General features: G+C 40.8%; 1 protein-coding gene across 1 annotated transcript; it reads right to left on the reverse strand.

Moving 5' to 3' along the window:
- Nucleotides 1-1806: 1806 nt before the first annotated feature.
- On the reverse strand, nt 1807-23142 carry ern1 (endoplasmic reticulum to nucleus signaling 1). Its single transcript, XM_006791490.2, has 22 exons — nt 22883-23142; nt 16068-16188; nt 13552-13585; nt 13342-13414; nt 13072-13144; nt 11962-12084; nt 10625-10726; nt 10270-10531; nt 8726-8804; nt 8229-8388; nt 7737-7852; nt 7428-7622; nt 6587-6851; nt 6402-6492; nt 6117-6306; nt 5765-5864; nt 5453-5652; nt 4941-5088; nt 4313-4440; nt 3826-3949; nt 3215-3282; nt 1807-3124 (listed from the first exon to the last, which is right to left on the reverse strand). The coding sequence occupies exons 1-22, from the start codon at nt 22958-22960 to the stop codon at nt 2618-2620; spliced, it is 3237 nt and encodes a 1078-aa protein (XP_006791553.1). The 5' UTR covers nt 22961-23142; the 3' UTR covers nt 1807-2617.
- Between the last annotated feature and the right edge of the window lie 5 nt (nt 23143-23147).

Consider the following 23147-nt stretch of genomic DNA (forward strand, 5'->3'; position numbering starts at 1 on the left):
AACTTAGAACACAAAAAGCTAAAAGAAGTGACATTGGATTGACTTGACCTGAGCAGTACAAATAATGTCACCATAATAAGTAAACTATTTGAGCCACACCTTAGCTTCAACCAAGGAGAGGCTGTCCTTCTAGTACAGCACCAGCAGCCTGAGAAAAGTAACCAAAACAGCTCATGTCAGTTAAACATTAAAAACTATACACTAGCAAATTACCTTAAATGTGTTAAAAAACTATAAAACTAATTAGTTGTATTTTCATATGAGAGTAATGTATATTTACCTTGTAAAAGCCTAGTAATAATATCCACATCATTACGTCTGTATGATAAACAGAATTTGTGTATGTTATGCTTTGCAAAGAGACCAAGTTGTTTTCCTAAGCAACCAGGGTGAATATCCACTGCATATGTGGGAGAATGTGTTTACAGGGCAGCTGCTATAAATAACACTACCCTGCATCATATTTACAGCATGAAATCCAACACCTTGTCTTTACTAATTTGTTGTTGGTGGCTTCAAAAAATATTTTATTTTTTTTAAGTTTTGCTCCATTATATCACATTTTTTTCAGAAGTGGCAATTGCAAACATGATCCAGATATAATTTCCTTCGACTGTGGATACTTCACTACACATCCAAATCCAGTAGCTCATCTGCTCCCCAGTTATTCACTCAGCCAGAATTTAATGACTTGATCCAAAATTAGATTTGGACCTGCCAAAGGAAGCAGTTGAACTACTTGAGTCTCGGCTTAGTGTGAAAAACCTCCAGGAAACAAATTTTATTTTTATTAGACATTGTGAGAGGGATTGTATTCCATTACTGGAAATTGATCATTTTGAATTATGTTGATGTTGAAGGTCTTTATGAGTACAATGCTGACACTGAAAGCTCAGAAAGCTAAAAGGTGTCCTAATTATATAATGTCATTTACTCTGCATCCGTGCCAGCTGGTCATTTTGTCCAGTTAATAGAAAACTATGATAATATGCAAACTTTACTGGAAAAGCTAAAATACCATAAGCACAAATAGACCATTTGTGGAAAAAAATTACTTGCATTTGTGTCAAAACTGTACATGATTTGATGTTTTACTGTTTTTTTTTTTGTTGTTGTTTTTTTTAAACTCAGGGTTCACTAAATTAGGTAAAATAAACTATTTGCTATTAATGAAAATTACTGACAGCTCACTATTTGAGTTAATTCTTTGTACCTTTGTTGATGGTAGATTCTATGTCTATGATTACACATTAAAGGATCATAAATGTAGTGCAGGCCCCATATCTTTGTCATACCTGCAGGTTTGTCTTGTGTTATTTCTGATGGTTAATTCAGAAATTAGGCAAAATTAGGTGAACCTTTCCAGTGGTAGTAGTATAAGCACAGCAACCCAAAATAATATTTACATCTTCTGTACTTTAAGGCCATCAAATCATTCATACCCTGAACACTACATGAAGCATCTTCGAAAGATAACATCAGGTACTTCTGGCTTTTGTTTCCAACCTTTGAGATACACTACATGGACAAAGGTCGTGGGGCACCTACATGTTATTGCTAGTCATGGAAACTCATGCCATTAAGTTCCTGGCGCACAGTTTTTGTGCTGATAATAATGCCAAAGGAGGTTCAGAGTTAATAGTTTCTGTTGCTAAGTCAGACAACACCAGCTGCCTGAAGCAACAGCAGGTGAAACTGTTAAACTTACAGTTTGTAGACAAATATGACACACCTTACAAAACTGTGGCATGCAGCACACTCAAAACACACAAAATATCAGTATAAAAACAATAAAATTTAATGTGCAAGTCATTAACTTCACTTTGACACCCCTGAAAAAGTTATTACACAAGCATTTTGCAGCCTGACTTCCAAACTCCTAATTTGACTCTATAAAGAGGATTACAAAAACCCCACTGTATCCAGACGTCACCCTGAACACCCTTTGGAGGAGCCCACTCTTAATGAGTCAGCTCAATAGTTTTGATTGACAAAAGAGAAGCAGTCTAGCAGCAGCATTAACTGGAATCAAGCACATTTAGCATAGTCAATTTTAAAACATCTGTACACATACAGCACAGTGATATTAAAAAGGGGAAAAAGAAAAAAAAGGCACAACGGCCACATCAAGTAATTTATCATCAATGATCCAAATTCTGAACTGGTCTGTACAAAAATATACATACAGTATCTGTGCAGAGAACAGGCTCACCAAGACGTACACAACATTGCACAATAAAACTACCCAAGTGTTCAACAACATCTGGACCTGTTTCCCCACACTGGAGACCAGATACACCTTTTTGGACATGCCGTAATAAAATTAAAAGCTTTCTTCACTCAGTTCGGCTACAATAAAACATCCAACACCCTGCTGGATTTCTCAGGGTGGCTCGTGGACACTCTTGTGTTGGGGATCATTTTAATGCAGGTTAGCAGAAGGCACTTAATGCAGGACGCAGCGGCCGCGTCTGGTGGTGAATCCCAGGCGCTGCAGGCCTGGTCCTCACCGACTCACAGCACAGCCACAACCAGGAGTCCAACCTTTCCTTTTGTCTCCCTCACACTTTAAGGCAATGCTCCCATCTGAGCTGGATCCACCTGGCTCTAGTCTAGTTCACACTGGTTTGTTGTCCAGTATAGGAGGATTTGTCAGTGGGGTCACCTCAGGCTGATTGGATTCTCTTTGCCTGAGAGTTGATTCTGAGGTTTGACTGTGTGAGTCAGTCTGTGTGGACGGTTCTGGCTCTGCCGGCTGCACTGTCTGAACCGGGATATGTGACGATACGGGCTCCGGTGCTGATGAGGGCACTGATTCAGTAGCTGCTGTGTGACACACCTGCTCCGGCAGTGACGAATGCGATGTGTGTGTTGGCAGGTGTTGAGTGCATGGCTCATTATGTCTTTGCGGCCCATGGTGAGCTAACTGGGCCTGTGTCTTAGCAAGCTGTTCTGCAGAGCAGTAGTAAGGCAGGAATGGTCTCTCAGGCGCGCAGGTCCGCATGGCCAGGTAGGTGTGCATCAGCAGGTGGGGAAAGCGGGAGGTGAAATAGGAGACAAAGTCATCGGGGATGGAGCCCAGAGTCTCCTGGACCTCAGCGGGTAACTCTCGATAATGGTGTTTCTGTTGAAGTAAGGTCAGCCATGAATGTGACGGTGGCAAAACAGGCTCACTTTAGCACAAAGCTGTTTGTTATAAAGGATAAATTCTTACCTTGTTTCTCATTGCACGCAGGAGGTCTCTGACTGACCCGCCCTTATAGGAGCGAAACTTCCTCAGATCTGCCACACAAGGAAAACTCAGAGCTCAGGCATTGATCATAAAAATTAATTCTAAACACAGAATCAGTACAAAGGAAGTCCTGAAACTAGTGAAGCTGTAGCTTGAACTGAGCATGGTTCCAAGTGTCTCTTGTATTTAAAAACATATAAAAAGGTATGTGTACCATTTCATCTTTATTAAATGTGATGCCTTTATGTTATCAACATTATCTCTGCATTAATCATTAATATCTGTTCCAAATGTTTTATGTCAATAAAAATGAGCGCAGAGTTCATGGAGAATCTGTTGCTGTGATACTGGGTCAAATGGTGCTGTTGACAGGAAGTAGCATGCTTAATTAACCACATGCTCAAATGTTTTCCTGCAGCAGGATGCTGCATGCAACTGAACATACAGGGAGGCACTTAAACAAGCTGTAAAGTGAACTAGTATAAGTGTCACTGTGTAACGTGTGATACTGTCAAGTCTAATTTCACACAACAAACAAGAAGAACGTTTTACAAAAAGAGGCTTCAGGAGTTTGTGCACAGTCAGTCTCATACCGGTCTGCAGTGGCACTGTGATGTGCTCCCTCCAGTCACCCTTGACAACAGCCCTCCCCCCTCTCTCCAGCTGTCTCACAATTGGTCCGTCCAGCGGTTCCTTTTCTATTCTGTCACTCACATCCTGAAAACAACCAAAAACAAAAAACAACCGGTGAATATAATATGGCAGGCAGTCTGGAGTGTTGTTCTCAATGACAATATTATTGTATTATTTAAATAAAAAATGTATTGTAGAAGTTAATATCACAGTAATCAAAAACACTTGTTTTTAAATTTATACAGAAGCTTATTATTAAAAAGGGAAGCTGAACATACTCTACTACACCATTTAGAACATTTAAAGGAAGTTCAGGGTCTATACACAGACTAGTCTGCAGTACCACTGTATACTGGCAAGGTTTACACCACATCGGGAACAGTGTCAGAGGAGTCGTTTTTACAGCATGCAGTGAAATTTACCAGGTAGGGTAAAAACAAGAGTAACCTGAAAGAACTGCAGCTCCTTCTCCAGGCTCCAGAAGAAAGGGTGCTTAAGAACGCTTTCAGCCGAAGGCCTCCGGTGGGGATCCATGCTCAGCATCTGCTCTATTAGATCTCTGGCTACAATGTCACCTGGCAAGACATAAACATAGTAGTTCTGACAATGTGCCACACCTCTTAACACATATTATTACAAAGTCTCACACACACACACACACAAAAAAAACAACAACAACAACAACTCTTTTCAAAGACACTTATGTGGTTTAAATATTGCATCTTTTGCTCCTCTTTCTAACTTTTTGTTTTGTCCAAAATTTGAATATGAATCTCCTTAAACGTGTATTTCTTTTTACTTTCAGTGATATGTTTCGGCTATGTTGTCAAGTTTGTATCTGTTTGTTTTTTTCTCGTCCGAATGAACCAGTTCTTGTCTGTGGGTCTGAAGTCTATCAGGATGTGCTGTTTAAAGAAACCTTTCCATGACTCAGAGGACTATGTGGACACACTGGGAAAATCTTCAGAGGTTTAAATTATTTTGCCTTAAAATGAGGAACCCCAAAGTCCTCAAACAACACAATCATCTGACTTAACCTGCATTACTTTTACCAAAACAGAAGCTGAATCCTCACCATGTTTGTCATTCTGCAGATGGTCCAGGCTGTACGAGCCCAGTAGGATGTTTGCTTGCCTCTGCAGTGATTTGCCAAAAGGGTGGCTTCCCTGGGACACAACGTAGTAGAAGACACAACCAGCAGAGAAGATATCAACTGCACAGGTCTACAAGGGACAGAGAGGAAGAAAAGAGGAGGTCACAGCTGTGTATATAATGAAACAGAACCATAACCACCAACATCATCATCATCAACAAGGTTTCTTCTGTTTACACAAATTATCCAGCATGTAGGCTAACACCAATTTAAAAGCATTGTTGCAACATATATATTAGTATTATTGTTATTAATCCTGGAATGGGTTCTACAATCCTTTGAAATTTTTTTCATCTTACTCTCAAAAGCATCCACTTCAAATATCAAGTATTAGCTAAACTTGCATCGGTTGGAAGTTTTATTTCCTCAATAGAAACAGTAAGAGTTGACCTTGCAGTAATAATTACAGAGCTGCAGAATTACCACCAACTCACCGGGTTGTCTTTGCAGTCCTCGCTGAGGACCTCTGGAGCGATCCAGCCTTCAGTGCCGGGCACCCCAGACCTCCTACTGAAACTGTGGCGGCCCACTGCGAGCTTCTTACACAGGCCGAAGTCTGAAATCATGGCGCGGACCCGACCGTGTGCATTGGGCATGGACACTAGAATATTGTGAGGTTTCAGGTCTCTGTGGACTGAAGAAAAAAATACGAGGACAAAAAGAAAAAGACAGAAAGTTGTTTAGGCACACAAAAAACTTAATGATAATGAAAATATGAACACTATTTTGTATTCAGTGATGGATACCAATGTTGAGGGAGTGCAGATGGGTCAGTCCAGACATGGTCTGCTGGAGAAGCATAACAGGCTCAAGTCCATGACGATTGAAATCCTTTCGTTCCACATACTAGAGAGATGAAGGACAGCCATTAGCACAATCAGAGACTTATAAGAGTTTTGTGAAAAGTTGACACTTTTTGCGACATTATTTTTAACATAGGAAGTACTTTATTGTACTTGTTGTGAGAAAGTGACAATGAAAACCATCATGTGCTAGACTTAAATTCAGACAACTACATGCAAATGACACAGGAGTAAGGCACTTTTAAGGAAACCTAAAATCAGCTTCTCCATACTCCCAAAGAAAGTCAGTGATTACCTCCTGAAGGGAGGCAGCGCACAGCTCAATGGCGATGTACTGGAACTGACGGTCCCGCTCCGTGCAGAAGTAGCGGATGACGTTTGGATGCTCATCAGACTCCCTCAGCAGCTGAACTTCTCGGTCTGCAAAGCTGAAGCACTCTGGGAGAATCCTCTTCACTGCAACTGGACGGTTGTCAAACTGACCCCTAGTGGAGAAATGGTAAAAATACAACATTGGTCATCAGCATTTTACAGTTTAAAAAAACCACCACTGTGAATAACCACTAGCTGGTTAACTTACTTGTACACAATAGTCCCCTCAGCACCATGTCCCAGGACCTCTTTGGGATGGAAAGTTATGTTCCCCACTCTGACAACACTGGAGTCTGCCTCTGATAATACAAATGTTGGTCAGTGAAAGCTAGATTAAACCATTAAAGTGCTGAACAAGCCTAAAGAGTGTGGCTGCAATTTTCCAGTCGTTACCTCCATCTTCGTGCTCATTGGCTGAGCTCCCCAGCTCAGACACAGACAAGTTGGAGTGGTTGGAGGCACGAGGGGTGACATTGGGGCTGCTGTGGTCTGAGCATTCGGAGCGAGTGCGTGCCACCTCCAGGTAGTCGCTCTCTAGAGTCAAACTCATGCCTACTTCTGCAGGTGGAAAAGGCTGCTGCCTCTGCAGCATCTCCAACCTCTCCTCCATCTGTCTCTGGAACTCCTGGTGCTGCAGCTGCTGCTGCTTGTGCATACTCTGTTAGAAGACAAATAATGTGTTAACGCTCTATGTCAACTGATTAGTAGCTGTGAGGGATGTGAACACAGCAGTTAATTGTAAATGTGTGTTGTCACCCAGCAACTATTTTAGGTGACAATAACTGTTCATTCTGGTTTTGAACCCAGGGTGAAAAGCAATTTAGTAGCAATCTAGAGATTAACAAATTCTCTAAAATCATCTATAATATTTCTCAGAAATTAATGTTTGAAAAGCCAGTGCACAATTTTAGAAGTTCTGAGAGATGCAAAAGCTAAAATTTAATTTTAAAAAGTGTGATCATACCCAAAAAACAAACTGATCAGGCTCCATTTCCTCTATTCTATAACCTCATTTTATATAAAACACTTAACAGTAGCTCCACTTCAACTAGTTAGAAATGGGAAATATTAATTATGTATTACCATAATTTATTAAAAACTAATACAATGCTTTATTGCTAATCAACTTGAAATACTTTAGGTTTTCCTTCCTACTTCTTTCATGACAGTTTTTTAAACCTCACAGTTAATCTTAAATGATCAACAGTTCAATGGAATGCTGTAACTGACTTACTTTGGGGTATGTAATCACAAAGGCAACCCAGCCAGCCAGGAGGAATGTGGAGAAGATGATGGTAGCCATGTCTTTAAGCATCGAATCCACCGGGGCCTCTGGGCGCACACCGCGGCCACCAGTCCCAGGTTCTTGGATAGACGTCTCAGGGACAGCTGAAGGGGGCCCATCATCCATACCACTGTCATTAACCTTCTACATGAAGGCAAAGAGACACAAAAATTAGGAAAAAGGCAGAAAAGCAAGAGTACATTTATTAAAGTTCTGCATAAAACCTTAAAATAACTAATGGGTGACACACTGACAAACCTCCTCTACTTTCTTGTCAGTCGTTGGTGGGATGACGTTAGCTTGATGGCGTGGGAAGCTGTCGGGGAATTTTTCAAGAATCTTAGTGTGAGCTTCTGGAGGCGTCTCATGATGACCTGATAAACAAAGAACATTTTTAAAATATCACTACTGTCATCATTATCATTAGGAAACTTATGAACATTCACCTAGAAACCAATTTCAACTGTTATAATTTTCTGCCTGTGTTTCAATGCAAAGAAAAGCCTATAGTGGGTCCACAATGTATCCAGCAGAGGGCAGTGTCGGCTCAAAATCTTCACTGAAAGAACACGGGATCATTTAAGGTCCTGAACTGTGTGAAACCTGTGTGCAAAACCCACCAGCTTACACGCCTTAGCACATAAACAAAAGGTGTGATACCCGCTTCCTGATTGCATCAAGAAAATAAAATAAAACAAGCTAGTAGGTTAGACCTAATATTACTGTCTGGTTTCTATATTGGCGTAGTACCTATAAGAAGCAGGTAGTTCCTCATAAAGTTGACCTGGTTCCGCTCACGGAGCGCAGCGTTGAACTTCACGCTGGTGCTGGGTGTGATGACACACTCCTTGTCTTCTTCCGACTCCTGGCTATCCGGGCCCTCCAGCATGGGGAATGTGCTGCCACGAGGCTAAACATACACAAATACAAACATTTAAGTGAGTCAGAGTAATCAAGCAGATTCCTCGTGTGCTTCTTGTGTAAGCCCAAGAGTACAGTAATGTTACGGAGTCAAGGCCTGTGAGTCAAAATGACCTGAGCTGAGGCAAGCTAAGACAAAACATGGGCATGATGTACCCACACAAGCTTTTTAACATTCCTTCCAAAAATCACTCACTACAATGAAGACAGATTAAAAAACCCTGACACAGAGAGATCACCTATTAGGATTGTTGACTGATGTTTTGCTCTGTCATGCACAACTTATGTTTTACTGAAATGAACACAGAAACGCAGCCATCACTCACCACCACAGTAACTCCATCGTGCACCAAGGACGGAGAAGCATACAGACTGGTCGAGTATTTGCCCACATACAAAGTAGCCCTGCAAAACAAATAGCAGAGTCAAAATAAAGCAACCTAACAACAGAATCTACACACCATGAAAAATTTAAAACCACTTCCAAAAAATAAAAAAACAAGTTCCCTGAAATCACCTCTCTATACAGGCGAAACTTTCACAGAGGATCTAGGTACTGAAACCCGTTGAATGTTTTTCATCAGCAGGTGTTGATACAAGACGTAAAAATATACAAGAGTGCGAAACAAGAGGTGAAACTAGAGGCTTGTAATACAGAATTGGCCTTTAGGTTAGCGAGGAGGCTTCTGGTATAAACCTGGGTTTTCAGGGATTTGGAGGCGGGTCACTTGTTTCTTTGGTACGTTAGTTACTCTGCAGATCTAACCGGCTCTGGAGCAAGTTGTGTTTAAGCTAAAAGAACAGTGCATGTAAAATCACTGCCAAACAATTAATTATCTTTTTTTTTTTTTTTAAAAAAAGTAGAAAATAGAACATCATGGTCTAAACCAGGGATGTCAAACTCATTTTACATCAAAGGCCACATACAGAACACTTTGATCTTAAGTGAGCTGGGTCAGTGAAACTCTCCTTTATGTCAGTGTAAAGACGTTACACAACCTGTTAATGCACCAAAGTACTTGAGACAGTATTTGAATTATATTTTTGTATTTCTACTTTACTTGCCCCTAAATGTTTAACATGAGTTTAACAACAGCAGGGTTGCAGCAGAAAGAATGAGGGTGAAACTATTTCATAGGCCATAAAGACACAGTTGTAATTAAAGTCAGATCTACTTTTGTCTTAATGATGTCACAGTGATACGGCAGTTACTTGTAAACTGCTCATTTTTCAGATGATTTGTTTTTCTCGTGAATAATGTTCAGCTCAGCCGTTGCAACAGGTTATCTGGCCCCGACACTGATGCTATGTGGACGTGCTCACAGCTAGATTTGGAAAACCTGGGTTGACCTCCAGAGTTGATAACCACCGTTGTGTGATTGCCATTTTGCTTTTGGCAAATGATGATGTAAATGGTCTGCATTTATGTAACACTTTTAGTCTAACAAAGCCCCATAAAAGTCTTAACTACAAAGCACATTTACATGCTGGTAACAAATCAGGGCAAGCTGGAGATCCAACACCCAGTTCTTTGATTAGTGGACAGTTGCACTTCTGGGTATGTTTAAATTGCTTCATAGTACAGGCCTCGGGCCTTCTGGCAGCCACTTAGATATTGCATGTCTTGACTCAAACAGTACGCAATCAAAGGCTGGATAAATAAAAGTATATTTTGATTCCACCCTCTTAGTGTGATTCACACAAAATGCTGAAACATGCCTGAGAGAACTCTTAGCCAATGCTTGTTTCCAGAAACTGAATGAATCAGTTTGGCTGGCTCTAACAATATTCAGAAAGAAACTATTCTGACCTCCAGGAACCAGCATGCAATATCCACTTTAGCAGTGAAGCATACAAAAGCATAATTTACATGAATTTGTTCTTGGGCTTCTTCTCCTTAGGAAATGGGTATTTCCACTGCGTGATGCGGCCGACCTCTCCAGACATGAAAGTGAGGTAACGTAGGGTCTCCACGGCCACGTTAGTATGGGCCACTTTGCGGAGGCCCTCGCGCTGCCAGATATACATGGCCACCACCGGAGAGTTATAGTTCTGGACCCACTGGACATCTCCAGATTCGCTGTCCACAGTCACCACAAGGCCGTCACCATTGGACACAAAATGAGCCATCTCTGATGAAGACAAAAAAGAAAAAAGGAGACATGTTATAGTCAGTCTGTCGGAAACTAAAGCTATAAAACACACAGACTTTCCAAGGATCTTACTGTATTTGGTGTCATCGTCAGGGAGGGTGGAGGCGTAGTCGGAGTAGGTGGCATTCCAGCGCAGCTCTCTGCTCTTGGTGTCATACATGGTGATGGTATACTCTAACAGAGAAATGAACAGCAGGGATATGTTCACAAAAGAAAGACATTTTTGTGCTTATACAAACTCGCCAAGTGCTCTGTGGTGTAGTGGTTTGCACTTTTGCTTAACAAGGAAAAGATGCCTGGTTTGATCCGGAAGAAAATATTCAAAAATCAAATATGCTAAGCTACCTGCTGTGATGACCACCTTTGACAGGGATGCAGTTTAAAGTATTTTACAGATTTCTTAAGTAACCTACTAAAAGCCTTTTTTAAAACCAATTTCAGGTAGTAAGAAAGGTGTAAAGCAGTGTTCAACTTCTTCTGCAACAAACAAAGAAAGAAAATTCAGCTTATATGCTCTGTTTACAAATTAAGTTTTGACCTCACACCATGTTCAGGATTAATGGCGGTTATCAAAATCACACACACTGAGATGCCTAGATGTTCTCCAGGTTTAGCTAGAGGTGGTGACGGGGGGGAGGGAGGTGTGGGCTTCTCTGCTTAGGTTGCTACCCCCACAACCAAGTCCTAGATAAGTAGGAGATGATGGATGGGTGGATGAGATTTGCAGGACTCTAGTTCCTTGTCTGCAGTTATAGTTACAGGTAAAGCTTTCATGCTCCAGCAAATGTGCCCGTCTGTGTATAAAATTAAGATGGAGGGGAGAGAGGAGGTTTTCACACACCCCCAGACGTACTAATTTGCACTCCTCCAGCTTGGATTGGGGTGGAATAGAGCAGGGAGAAACAGCAGAGCTCACCAGGAATGGGAGAACTGCATGAAAAGCATAGACAGTGACACTTTTTCATTGTTATTAACACTGTTTCACATCAGCTTTTTTTTATGTTGTAACTTTACTCTTCTCACCCTGCTGGCTCACAGACCAACAACAGTACAAGCAAAGAGTGGCCCACAGACAGGTTGTACTACATATTTTGCGCACTGCACCCATCTCACAACAGAGCTCACTGTCGGCAGACGAGCACTAAACTGCCTACCTCTGCTGGACCATAACATCCTGTTTAACCCAGACATTAAAGTCTGCAAGGGCAGATCAGGGGATAGCACTCTTTCAGGCGAGGTTGGAGATTGGATGAGTAAGAGGCAAACAATGGTTTGCAAACCGTCTGGGCTTACCAGAGTATGCAAGACAAATAAACTTAGTTGATTAAAATCAACAACTGAACAGGATGAACCGCAGAGACTATCGTTGTGTCAGTTAACCGTGTTGCTGGGTTGGTTTTGCTTTTTACCTGTGCGTCCCAGATAGAGAAGAGATGAAGAGGGGCAGAACATCTCAGCAAAGGATGAGGTCAGGGTTTGCTGTTTCTCACCAGTCAACAGATCCACCACATACCACAAGTCCTGCTTTTTACCTGTGTGTGAGCACATAACGCAATTACTTAGCAAGATTTCAACATTCAAACTGCTCCTTGCAAAAGCGATTTCATAATCATGTCCTACAAACCTGTTGTTGCATTTCATATTTACATATTCATAGGCGGGGTTTTATGTATCCAATCGTGACATTTTAATTCTCCCTATTGCTTTATTTTACTACCACTGTGTGTGTCCATCCTCAAAGAGGGCACCTTCTCATGAGGCTTTTCCAATTTTACTTCCTACTCTTCGTTTTGTCACACGGAAACAAAGGTGTAGCAGGAGAGAGTGCAAAACATCTAACATATATTTGCCTCATGTAAAGAAAACTGGCCAAGGAAAACAATATGGATTTAAAGATTGACAGAAATGGGTGTTACCCATTCTGTAATTCAATAAGCAGCTTATGGACTCCTTGCCTCGCCTACTTTGTCAATGCAGGGTGTAGAAGCAATGCCAGCCGTTGCTAGTTATAGATCAATACAAAAGCCATAAAACAAAAAATGGCTTGATTGATTGACAGAAAGCAGACAAAGAGGGACGGTTGTTTGGCCCTGATAACTGCAAAATCTACTTTGCAAAAAATTCATACATGAACAAATTTAAGTAGTGAGAATTTGTAACACTCATCAGCTCCAATATGCTTAAACTGGCTGCAGTGTCAGTTAAATGAAAGCAAATACTTCACTGATAATGACCACGGGGAGGCAAATGGCAGCCGCTTCTCTTTTAACAATGACACATAGTAACCACAGCAGATTACCTTTTCTGTGCTAACTGTTGCAAATTCAAAAGAGCAGAGGCAACGACAGCAGGCTGAGTGGAAAAGAAAACCACTGTGATATATTCTGTTGAGGCCAGAACGTCACCAGCTCAGCTAGACAAGGTGATACACAGGACATGGACTGCACACAGCCACGGAAAATAAAACACTGAGCTTAATCAAAAGTGTCCTAATCGTTTTATTTATGAATGCACCTTACCCATGTAAAGGATTCCATCAGAACTGCGACAGGGAGAAGCTTGGACCAACTCCGGGATGGTGAAGGGTAATTTCTGTTTAAGGAAAATGAATGAACATTAGAAAACAATATTAATCTGCAATCCTAAAATAATATATGGAATCTATGCATCCCCACAACTGCAAGTTAAAATGAGAGAGTATTACTTTTAGATACTTTTTCCCCCGAACAGAGAAGTGAGAAGTAAAGAGGGGGGAGATTATAGTGTGTGATAAGTTTGTTTCCTCTTACTGTGAGGCCTTCGTTGTTCTTCCCGCCTAGAGAGTACAGGCTGCCATCATTTGGGTCAGGCAGAAAGGCCGGCCTGGTGCAAAGAAGAAAAACAGCATCAGGATCATGGCTCAAGATGAGCTCAACAGATTGCCACGATTATTTGCATTCATCAACTTTTGACAGTTAAACATAATACACAAGGATGCATGTGAACACAAAGATACTTACTCTGCTACATGCGTGGGGACCTGAAGAACTGGATCTGTGAATTGAGACCAGAAGATGCTAGTCAGGAGTGACAAGAATATCAACCAACAATGAAAAGCACTGCCAGGAGTGGTTGAGTAAGAGGATGACATGAGCACTGATGACATTAAAATTGCAGAGGACACACAGTCCAAATGAACATGGATTCCCCCGTGGCAAACATCAAAGGCAAACAGGCATGTCAACAAACAGCTTTCAGTGAATAAATCAGACATGTAAAGACCAACTGTTAAGGCACAAAATGTGATTGTTTTGTTGGAAATAATGTGATAATTTCCTCAGCTCATCTTGCAAACAGAATCTTTTTTTTTTTACTCCTGCCCTGCTAAGGAAACAGAGGCATTAAGAAGCTTTCAGGGCATTTCCCACCTGAAATTCTGCCAGTTTAGTAAATATTTCAAACCCTTTGTATTACTACTAATGCAATCATTTGGCCTATCTGGTGGAAAGCTGTTTAGTAGAGGTGAAAATTAGTTTCATATGAACATGAAACAGAAGCATTCATATCATTTAATCTGACAAAAACAGAAATTGATGGTTCATTTTCAAAGAAACATTACTGCTGTCATCATTTCTGTTACTTTCTCATCACATCTTATTTTCTTACCATGTCACACAAACAAACAAGCAGTTCCCTAAAAGAAGGGAAAATCCCTTTTAAAAAAAGAGAAAACACTAATACGGCCAGCCACTACAACAACTTCTAAAATACCAGTGTGCTTCCTTGACACGCAACAGTCAAAATGTGAAGCCTCCATTTAAACAGGTTAAACACACACCTCCCTTACACTGTGAACATACAGGGTGTGGACCAGGTGGAGGCACCCAAAGGGGTCAACAATAGCAGGGTGTAAGCACAGATTATATGGAGGTGCTAAAGAACAGTACGAACATTCATTCAATGTGGTTACAGAGGGTGTGGAGAAAACAATTTATTTTTCTGTGCTACATACAAGGATGTTACCCCCTGACCGCCTTTAATACAAGTATATGTTTACAAAGCCAACACGGAGTAATAAGCAAACAGTAAGGGGACATGTGCACGTGCAAGCATGTGGCTTGACTTGTACTGCCTTGGTCTAGATAAAAGACTCCTGCCTCCTTTTCGTTATGCAGGATTACAGTTGCCTGACAGACGCACAACAACAGGTGTGTGCAAAGCCTGGAACAAAACTGGTTACATTTATATTCAGTAGTTGTTCCAGAAAAACAGATGATGCGGAGGAGGCAGCTTCTGCCTCTCATTATTAATGGGGTAGCAGACGGACTTACAGGCCCACATCTCTACTTTTACCAACCTTAAAAATGTCAGAAAAGTATCAGAAATTTATGTAGAAAACAGGGAAACTTTCTCACGTATTATGTCTCTTGAATGTTTTCCAATTATCCCTTCGTGTATCTTATCTACTACAACTCCCAAAGATACAGTTCCTACATTAACATGGTAATCACTGCACACGGTGCATGTGCAGTACGGCAACGTTGCTTACCCCGGCCCACTCCGACCTTGATTACAGGCTATATTTTCCCCTCTCTCAGTTAATAATTAACCAGTTTTCATGCATAATGGAGCCTTTCAAACGACTCTCTTCAAGTAGGGACTGAAAATAGGATTCAAGCCTAGAAAACACCACCTGTCAATAACTATTCTGACAATATAATTCATAGGTATAGATGTCTTTTAACTGCTTTTAGTTTGTTCATATGGTTACAGTCATTACCAGTATAAATAAGCCCTAGACAGCATTACACCATTTTAATAAATTGGGTTTAAATATTGCCTAATATTACAATTAGGTTACAATTAAATCCTAGTGTTAATATGTTGACAAAGTGCACAACCCTGCATTCATAAAAGAAGGAAAGAAAACACATAAGGAGTACTGCAAATCAACAGGCCAGTTTAACAAGAAAGCCAAGTATTATCTATGAAGTGTGCAATTTATGGATATTGTGTTTTTTGTCCCATCTTCCTCCCGCCACCCTCAAGCAGTCCTGGCAGATTGCCGCCTATCCCTGTGGTTTCTTCCTGCTAAAAGGGTTTTTTCCTTCCCACTGTTGTCAAGTGTTGGCATAAAAGGTGGTCATTTGATTGTTGGGGCTCTACAATATTACAGAGTCTTTTATCCTACAATATTTAAGCGCCTTGAGGCGACTGCTGTTGTGATTCGCTATATAAATAAATTTAAGTTAAACTGAAACAAAATGACAAGAATAGTTGTCTGTAGCTCATTCTTTTTAAATTCTTTAAAGTTTACGTCTTATTGTTGTATTCTAAAACAGCTTACATGACATAAATAAAATGAACCTTAGGCACCTCTCTGACACTTTCTTTATTCTTTTTCAAAAGCAGCAGGATACATTGTTTTTCCTGTGGCTGCTTGGAAAAAAACCCAAAAAACCCAGGGCTTTAATGGGGCTGAACAGAGAAAAACACAAACAAAGACCTAAACCTGACTCCAGTCCTCTCCTCTTACCTTCTTTTAGAGTCCATTTAATAGAGCCTGATTTCTTGCTAACAGCATGCAGGTTTCCATCCAGGGTGGACACAAAGAGCAGGCTTTCAGGAAGCGACACTGTGCTGCCACTGCAAAGCCCCTACAAAGAGCACAAACACAAACAGCTCTTAATACAACAAGTTATGTATGGTTGATGCAAATAAAAATCATCACATTTGCAAAGTTAAAAAAATAAATAAATAAAATAATCATAATCAGCCACTGGGAAAGAACTGCAATCTCATTTGCAGTCAGACACTGGTTATCTGCACAGACAGCTGAAGCAAACGTTAGGAAAATGTTGAAATTGTTTACACTGCAAGACGAAGGCATCAGACGGAAGAAAATGTTACACCTTCAAAAAGATGCTTTCATCATCACCCTGCAATAACTAGCCTTTGCTAGAACTTGCATGGCAGTCATTTGCCCCAGGAAGTTTGCCACCCTTATAAAAATCAATGAACTTCAAATCAATACAGCAGAAGACGCAATAAGAAAGACGCTGACAGGGTGGATGACAGGGGGAAGGTTACTGGATAAGCCCTTATGGCTTTTTCATGCATTTACATTGGTCCACGTGGAGCCTAGGAAACTTTGCAGGCCAGTTTCACAAGCATGTGGTCTGTGGGCTACAACTGTTTGTGCTGTTGGTCCTTCAGCCAGTCGCAAAGATAAAACATACAAACAGCTAAAGAGAAAACAGGTGTTACAAATAGTAGAAAGTTTGCTCTGCACCCAATGCCTGTGTTTTTAATGCAGTTTTTGATTATTTTTTTTATGGTTGTGGTGCATTCCAAGAAAAAGTCTGAAGTCTGAATTTCCGAGTTCCCAGTCAAAGTTTGAATCTAGAAAGCCCCCTGAACTGATTTTCCGCTTGGAAAGTCGAAGAAGGCCCCAGAAACCCTGAGCTAACAATCCAACATGGCAACCCTGAACTTAAAACTGTAAAACTTTAAATCAGTACTGTTCTGTATTTGTGACTCATTAAATAAGTCATATACAGAGCACTGGCCAGGCTATAGTGGTGTTTCAGCGCAACAGAACAAGGATTATACTGTATTGTGATCAATACCTGAATACCTTTGCCTTGATAAAAAAAAAAAAAGCCTACAAGAAATCGTGTTTTTGTTTTTCCCACACTTTCTGGAATACACTAACCCATGAGTGCAGTCATTCCCAACTTCTGAGATAACCGGAACGTAGCATTATTCACAACAAACCCCAAGGCCGCTGGCTTTTCTGTTCCGGCCAACTTTTTAACCAATCAGCATTGGGCCTACCACAGGATGCGCCATGAGTTTTTGAATGCAAACACAGTACCGCAATCTTACTCTTAATGCCCAATCAAGTCTTTAAGAGTGGCAGCAACACTTTTCTAGAACCAATTCATAGATTTCATAATTCATCAAGGACAGAATGATAGAATATCTTAACAAAAAAAAGAATAAATAAAAACATTTTTCTTGCCATTCAATCTTTACCACCACAGCCAAAGTTACTTAGTGAAAAGGTTATCAAACTGGGCCTTTGGCTGAGTTAATCTACTGTCATGCTGCCACAAAGTATGCAACTCGACTTTAGACTACATTTTGTCTGCTTTGCATGAGAAATGAAAACGGACCATTTGTCTAGAAATGATGAGGTTTGAAGCTTGTCTACTTGTCTACTGATTGTGGAAGCTGAAGTGCTCGTCAGCCAGACAAAAACTGCCAGAACCTATCAGTCAGAGCTGTGTGTGGGTTGGTGAGTCAGTTAGGGTGGAATCTTACTTTATAATACTATTTAAAAACACAAAATGTCTGATGTCAAACATACAGACTCCTGTCTTTCTGTCGAACTGATCTCCCAGTGCTGTATTGTGCACACTACAAGATGCAGCACCAGAGGTCAGTGCCCACTGGCTGAGGAGGTGGAGAAAGATGGTGACTGTAAGTGGTCGGGCTGTGTGCACTCAGAAAGCTGTGGCTGGAGAGAGCTGCATGTCACACTGACACTGATGATGTGTCAGAGTCCGCAGCAGCATTGAGGGTCATCGCTGCCTGATATCATACACCTATGCAGCTATTTTTATCTGTATAACCTCTAGCAGCAGAAGCTCAGCTTTTCTTTGAGTTTTTTTTCTAAATAACGTTATATACCATAATCCCAGATAAAATGAAAGCTAGAGGTAAGCCAAGCCTCCAAGAGCACAAAGGGAATCGTAAATTGACTTCAGGGTTTTTTTTTTTTGTCACTCTACTTGAAAACAGATTTTGCAATGGATTAACTCAGAAGAGTGCTTCAACATCCCGCTGCACAGATGACTAGTAGGCTGACGAGCTATACGGGCACCTAATCCTTTCACAACCTTTTTCTCCTACTCAGAAATATGTGGCACAAGAACAGACATGGGTTCAGCACATGAAAGAAATAGCCAGTATACAAGGAGGAGATAAACCAGTACATACAAAGAGAAAATAAAGAGAAAGTAAAATGAAAGACTGTGCAGGGAAAACAACTGAACCCACAAAACCCATAACAGTGGCAAAGCAATCCAGCCCCATGACTTGGCTTATGCCAGAATTAACAACACTGTGGGTGAAGAGTGCTCCAGTCACCCACTAAGGAATGCTAGAAACTCCACTCTTGATAACCAAGTCGTGGGCATCTTTCAGTTTCTGGCAGGAAAAAACTCCAGTGGACGCGCTTGCCTCCCCACAGAAAAATGCACAAACCCAACCTGATCAGTCCTTCTACCGTGATCATTTGATGAGATATTTTCTCAAACTTGCAACAGGTACTGGACAAGCTATCAGGCCCACTCAAAACAATCTTTTGGCTTAAAAAAATATATATAAACAGCAGTGTATCCAACAGTTTATTTAACAGTTAACACCTCTGTATTGGTCTGTAATTACATCTCTAAAACCACTACTTGATTATGACACTGTTTTCAGCTTTCCGTGTGCTTCAAATATTATTAATACAGTTAAACAGCTAATAACAATGTTACCCAAGACTTACTTTAACTGAAATTATTGCAACATAGAAATGAGAGAAGGACTGACTGTTATATACTGTAAAATGACTGGCAAAGCTGGGAAATACAGAGGAAACAACAGATGCTACTCTGGCAGATTATGGGCTGTGGTGTCAGCACTATAAGGCAGTCAGATACAATAGCAGGCTATTACATAGTACATTTTGTTGCAACACAGCAATGCATAGTGCAATTTCTGGGTGGTTGAATGTCAGGTTGCTTTGGATTAGTACAGGCTCTGACAGACTCGAGGCTGAGAGGGGGATCACCAGATCAACCTTGACTCTTAACACTTTTCTGTTAATGACGACTACCATAAATATTCTTCAACCCAGGTTTCAAGTGTTGTCTTCGTGTACCAGCACTCAATTAAATTACTTCTACATTTCACAAAGATTACCATCTGGCACAGACAAGAGGCTCTCAGAGAAGCACCGCTAGTGAGAGGGGAGAAACAAAGGAGTGTATTTCCCCACTTTTAAGAGTGAATAGAAAACGTAATACAGGCTACACTAGTGAGAAAGCACCAAATCACAGTTAAACTCCAAATTTTACCATGTTAAAACACTCACTTCTTTCTTCCTGTGAGTCATTCTGCTCAAAAAATGGGAAGACACTAGCATGCTTTAATAGTCTGTGCAGAAACCAAGGCCAAACAAACCCTGAAAGTTTCACACTATCTACATAAAGAAACTGTGTCCTTCTACATTTGCCTACAAAATCCCTGCTGTAGTCTCACCTATCCTATACAAGCATTTGTGTCAACAATGTGCATCTGTGACAGTTCCCACTGGGTGCCGAACTCATGAGAAAAACCATAACTAATCCAGTTTTAGGCCCCCTGTAACCTTTACCAGCGCTCTTGGTTTTGCAAACAAATAACTCTCCAAACATCTGCTAGCCTCCTAGTCTTGGACGCACACTGATATTCATCAGCTGGTGGATACAGTATTCAGCTTCAGGGACATCTGCTAGACAGCATCTGGCTGCTAGCCATGATTGAGCATGTGAGTTATAAAGCGCTGTATAAGTTAATGGTGAAATATTGGTGCACTCCCTCTCATTTCCTCATTCTTTTTTCTAAAAGAGAAATGTGAAGTTATTGCACAAGAGTGTTACATAATACTACAAGACTGAGGTGAAACCAAAATCTTGGCTTATTCTAAAGATCTTCTTTTCCTTCTGCAATGAGACCCAGCATGGCTTAAAGGCACACAGACTACAATGCTTATGGTATTCCTGTTAGCAGTCACTGAAGTGTCACGGTGCTTCACAGCCTGTTGCTTGCCAGACCAACCTGAACACGGGACTGGCTGTAATTGGCAGCTTTCCAGCTGAGTGTAAACAAAGCACTTTGATAGCACATTACATGCATCACAACCCTCTGTGTCTGATAAGATGCTGGAGTACATCACCAACCAACAGACAGGGGTTAAAACATAGTTTGTTTTTGTTCTCATATTCTTTCTGCCAACCAAAGTACAGTGCAACACGAGGTTAGGAGCAGACTGAGTTATACTGATAACTCTTTCACCTCTCTGTTTGGGTTGATACACACCTCAAATACCTGGTGTATTAAGAGAAAGCATGGCATGTTCGTTTTAGCGTCATCATGCTCATAATTTAGAGCAGCAGACCATGGAGAGACTATAAAAACATGTGTGCAGATGTAGTCATCTGTTTGGCTGTCTGAGTACAGGCTACAGCAACAGACACAAGTATTTTCCTTTATTATCTGACCTCTCAGGCGATTATGTGATTACAGAGAAGCGCATTAAGGAGCCAAAGAACAATAAAGACTTTATAAAGCAGGGTTGATAAAGACAGTGAAGTATAACAGAAAATTATTTCGCTTCTTTCCCCCTTAAGTAAAAACCCTGAGAGAAGCTGTGCTGTGAAGCATGGGCTTTTGGATCACATACATAAGAGGGGTGAGGGTTCTGTGAATAAAAATCTTAGAAAATAAATAATAATAGAAGAGGAATAATGACATTTGTGAATGGCATTAAGAGTTCACCAGTCAAAAACTACCTCCGTGTGGTAATTAACTTCTTGCTAAATTACCTCTGCCAGTCCTACCAATTAGCTTGTCTGCAGCAATAAGCTGTGTTTGCAGCTTGCTTTTGTGCAGGAAGCAAAAAAAACCAAAACAAAAAATATGTCACATGTTGGCCCACGATCAGGCACGCTCAGTCAAAGTGGAGTCAATCCACTCCTGTGATAAGACAAGAGTAAGATCGCAGCCTTTTATCCATTTTCTTTTAAAAACAAACCTTAATCTTGTCTCCATACTGGAAAAATAAGGATGAAAATAAAATGCTGTTCTTGTGAGCAATGGGTAAACTACAACTGAGGACAAAAGTATTAAATATAGTGTTGTTATACACAGCCTGCAGAGTGTAAAGTGAGGCATTAGAAAAGACTAAAAGTGCATCTATAAACAAATATTATGTTTTGCTGAAACAGTTAGCAAGCTTTTAGTCAGAGACGTCCTTCCCTCAATGGAAAAAATAAATAAATCAGCTGACCTTAAAAACAGTGACAAGGAAAGAGATATATTCTCTGAAAATATCCAATTTATATCTACCACTCAGACACATGTTAGTCAGAATCTATAGATAGCCTATCATCCGTCACCCTCGCTACACCAACAGACCATCTTAACAGGCTAAGAGAGTAACCTGAGACATGATAGGGAATTATAAAGCTAGTTTAATCTCCTGCTTAGCTGAAGTGGTTTAGTATCTGGGTACTGAAGGGTCTCTGCCTCCAGCCTTTTACTATGAGATCTGGCTCATTTACAGGATGTTAGCAATACAGGATAGGTGAGATTGGGATTGGTGTTGGTAGATAATAGGGAGGGTCGCCATAGGGGTTTTGGTCAGAACTAAAAGAACGCCCAGATCCAATTACAGCTTTTCAAAGCTTTTGTGAGAACCATTTCTTTTGCAAAGAAGAAGAAGAAGAAGAAGAAGAAATTTGATACCAATACATCACTAGCACACGTACTAGTTCATACATATTCCATCTCTTGCGTGCAGTTACTGAGTGCAGGTGTTTCTGCATGATGGCTTAATTTATGCACAATGTTATCCTTCGAGATTAAGAAAACCAACAACAGAGGGAGCACATTTTCTGTAGCCACCTCTCATTACCTTGAACTGAGCTTGCAATTGTAATATCTCATCAATGTCTCCAGCGTTTGGAGAATGTTTATTCAAGCCATCACATTGTGGTGCCTGGTTTGTCACCTCTGCAGCTTAAATATACTACAGCGATTACTGATGCTACTGATGTGGATGTGAAGGGACAGGATGTGTGCTGATGCTTGTAAAAGATACTGCGTACTAACTTATCACCAAGCTACAAAAACACTTTAAAATCCTGTTTTTGAAACAAGCAAACGAAGACGTCTAAACATGTAAATACAAAATTTCTCGTTTTCCGCAATAACTCAGATGTTTAACAAAAATGTTAATGTAAACATGTTTGCTTCTTTCGCTTGTGAAGCGGGTCTGAAGCGCTGAAAATGTAAACTTGGTGCCAGTAAAGTTCAATTTTAGAGCTTTTCAGTCAGGTAGCTAACATCTGTGTTAGCTCACTTCTATCATGTTGGGGCAACACGAAGCACACAAACAGGCTTCAGTGACACAATTTTAGCTCCCTGCGGTGACACCCGTGTAGTGAAAAGTGTCTGTCCACGTTTTGTTTAAAACCATAATTTTGCTGTCAGTGTCCTCCAAGTTTAGCTAGCTTAACCAGCTAGCTCTCTTACCTTTTGTGGGAGACCAGCGTAGCAAAGCAGGGCTAAAATGCACCACACCAGGGCCCGACTGCTCACTGTCCAGTCCATATTCTCTGGTCTCAAACCGGGATAGACAGCTGGGGAGGTCCGAGCGGCCGCAGACTACATAGAAACCGCTTTCTGGTTCGCAGACAGGTGTTATAAATAGTTTTGTAAATGTTGAAACGTTAAAGGCATCGAGCCAGCCGCACTGGATGCGACGTTAAATGTGCTTCTTCCTGAAATGAAAACCGTG

Source organism: Neolamprologus brichardi, chromosome 4, assembly GCF_056152115.1.
Source record: "Neolamprologus brichardi isolate AB-2024 chromosome 4, ASM5615211v1, whole genome shotgun sequence".
NCBI classification, from domain to species: Eukaryota; Metazoa; Chordata; class Actinopteri; order Cichliformes; family Cichlidae; genus Neolamprologus; species Neolamprologus brichardi.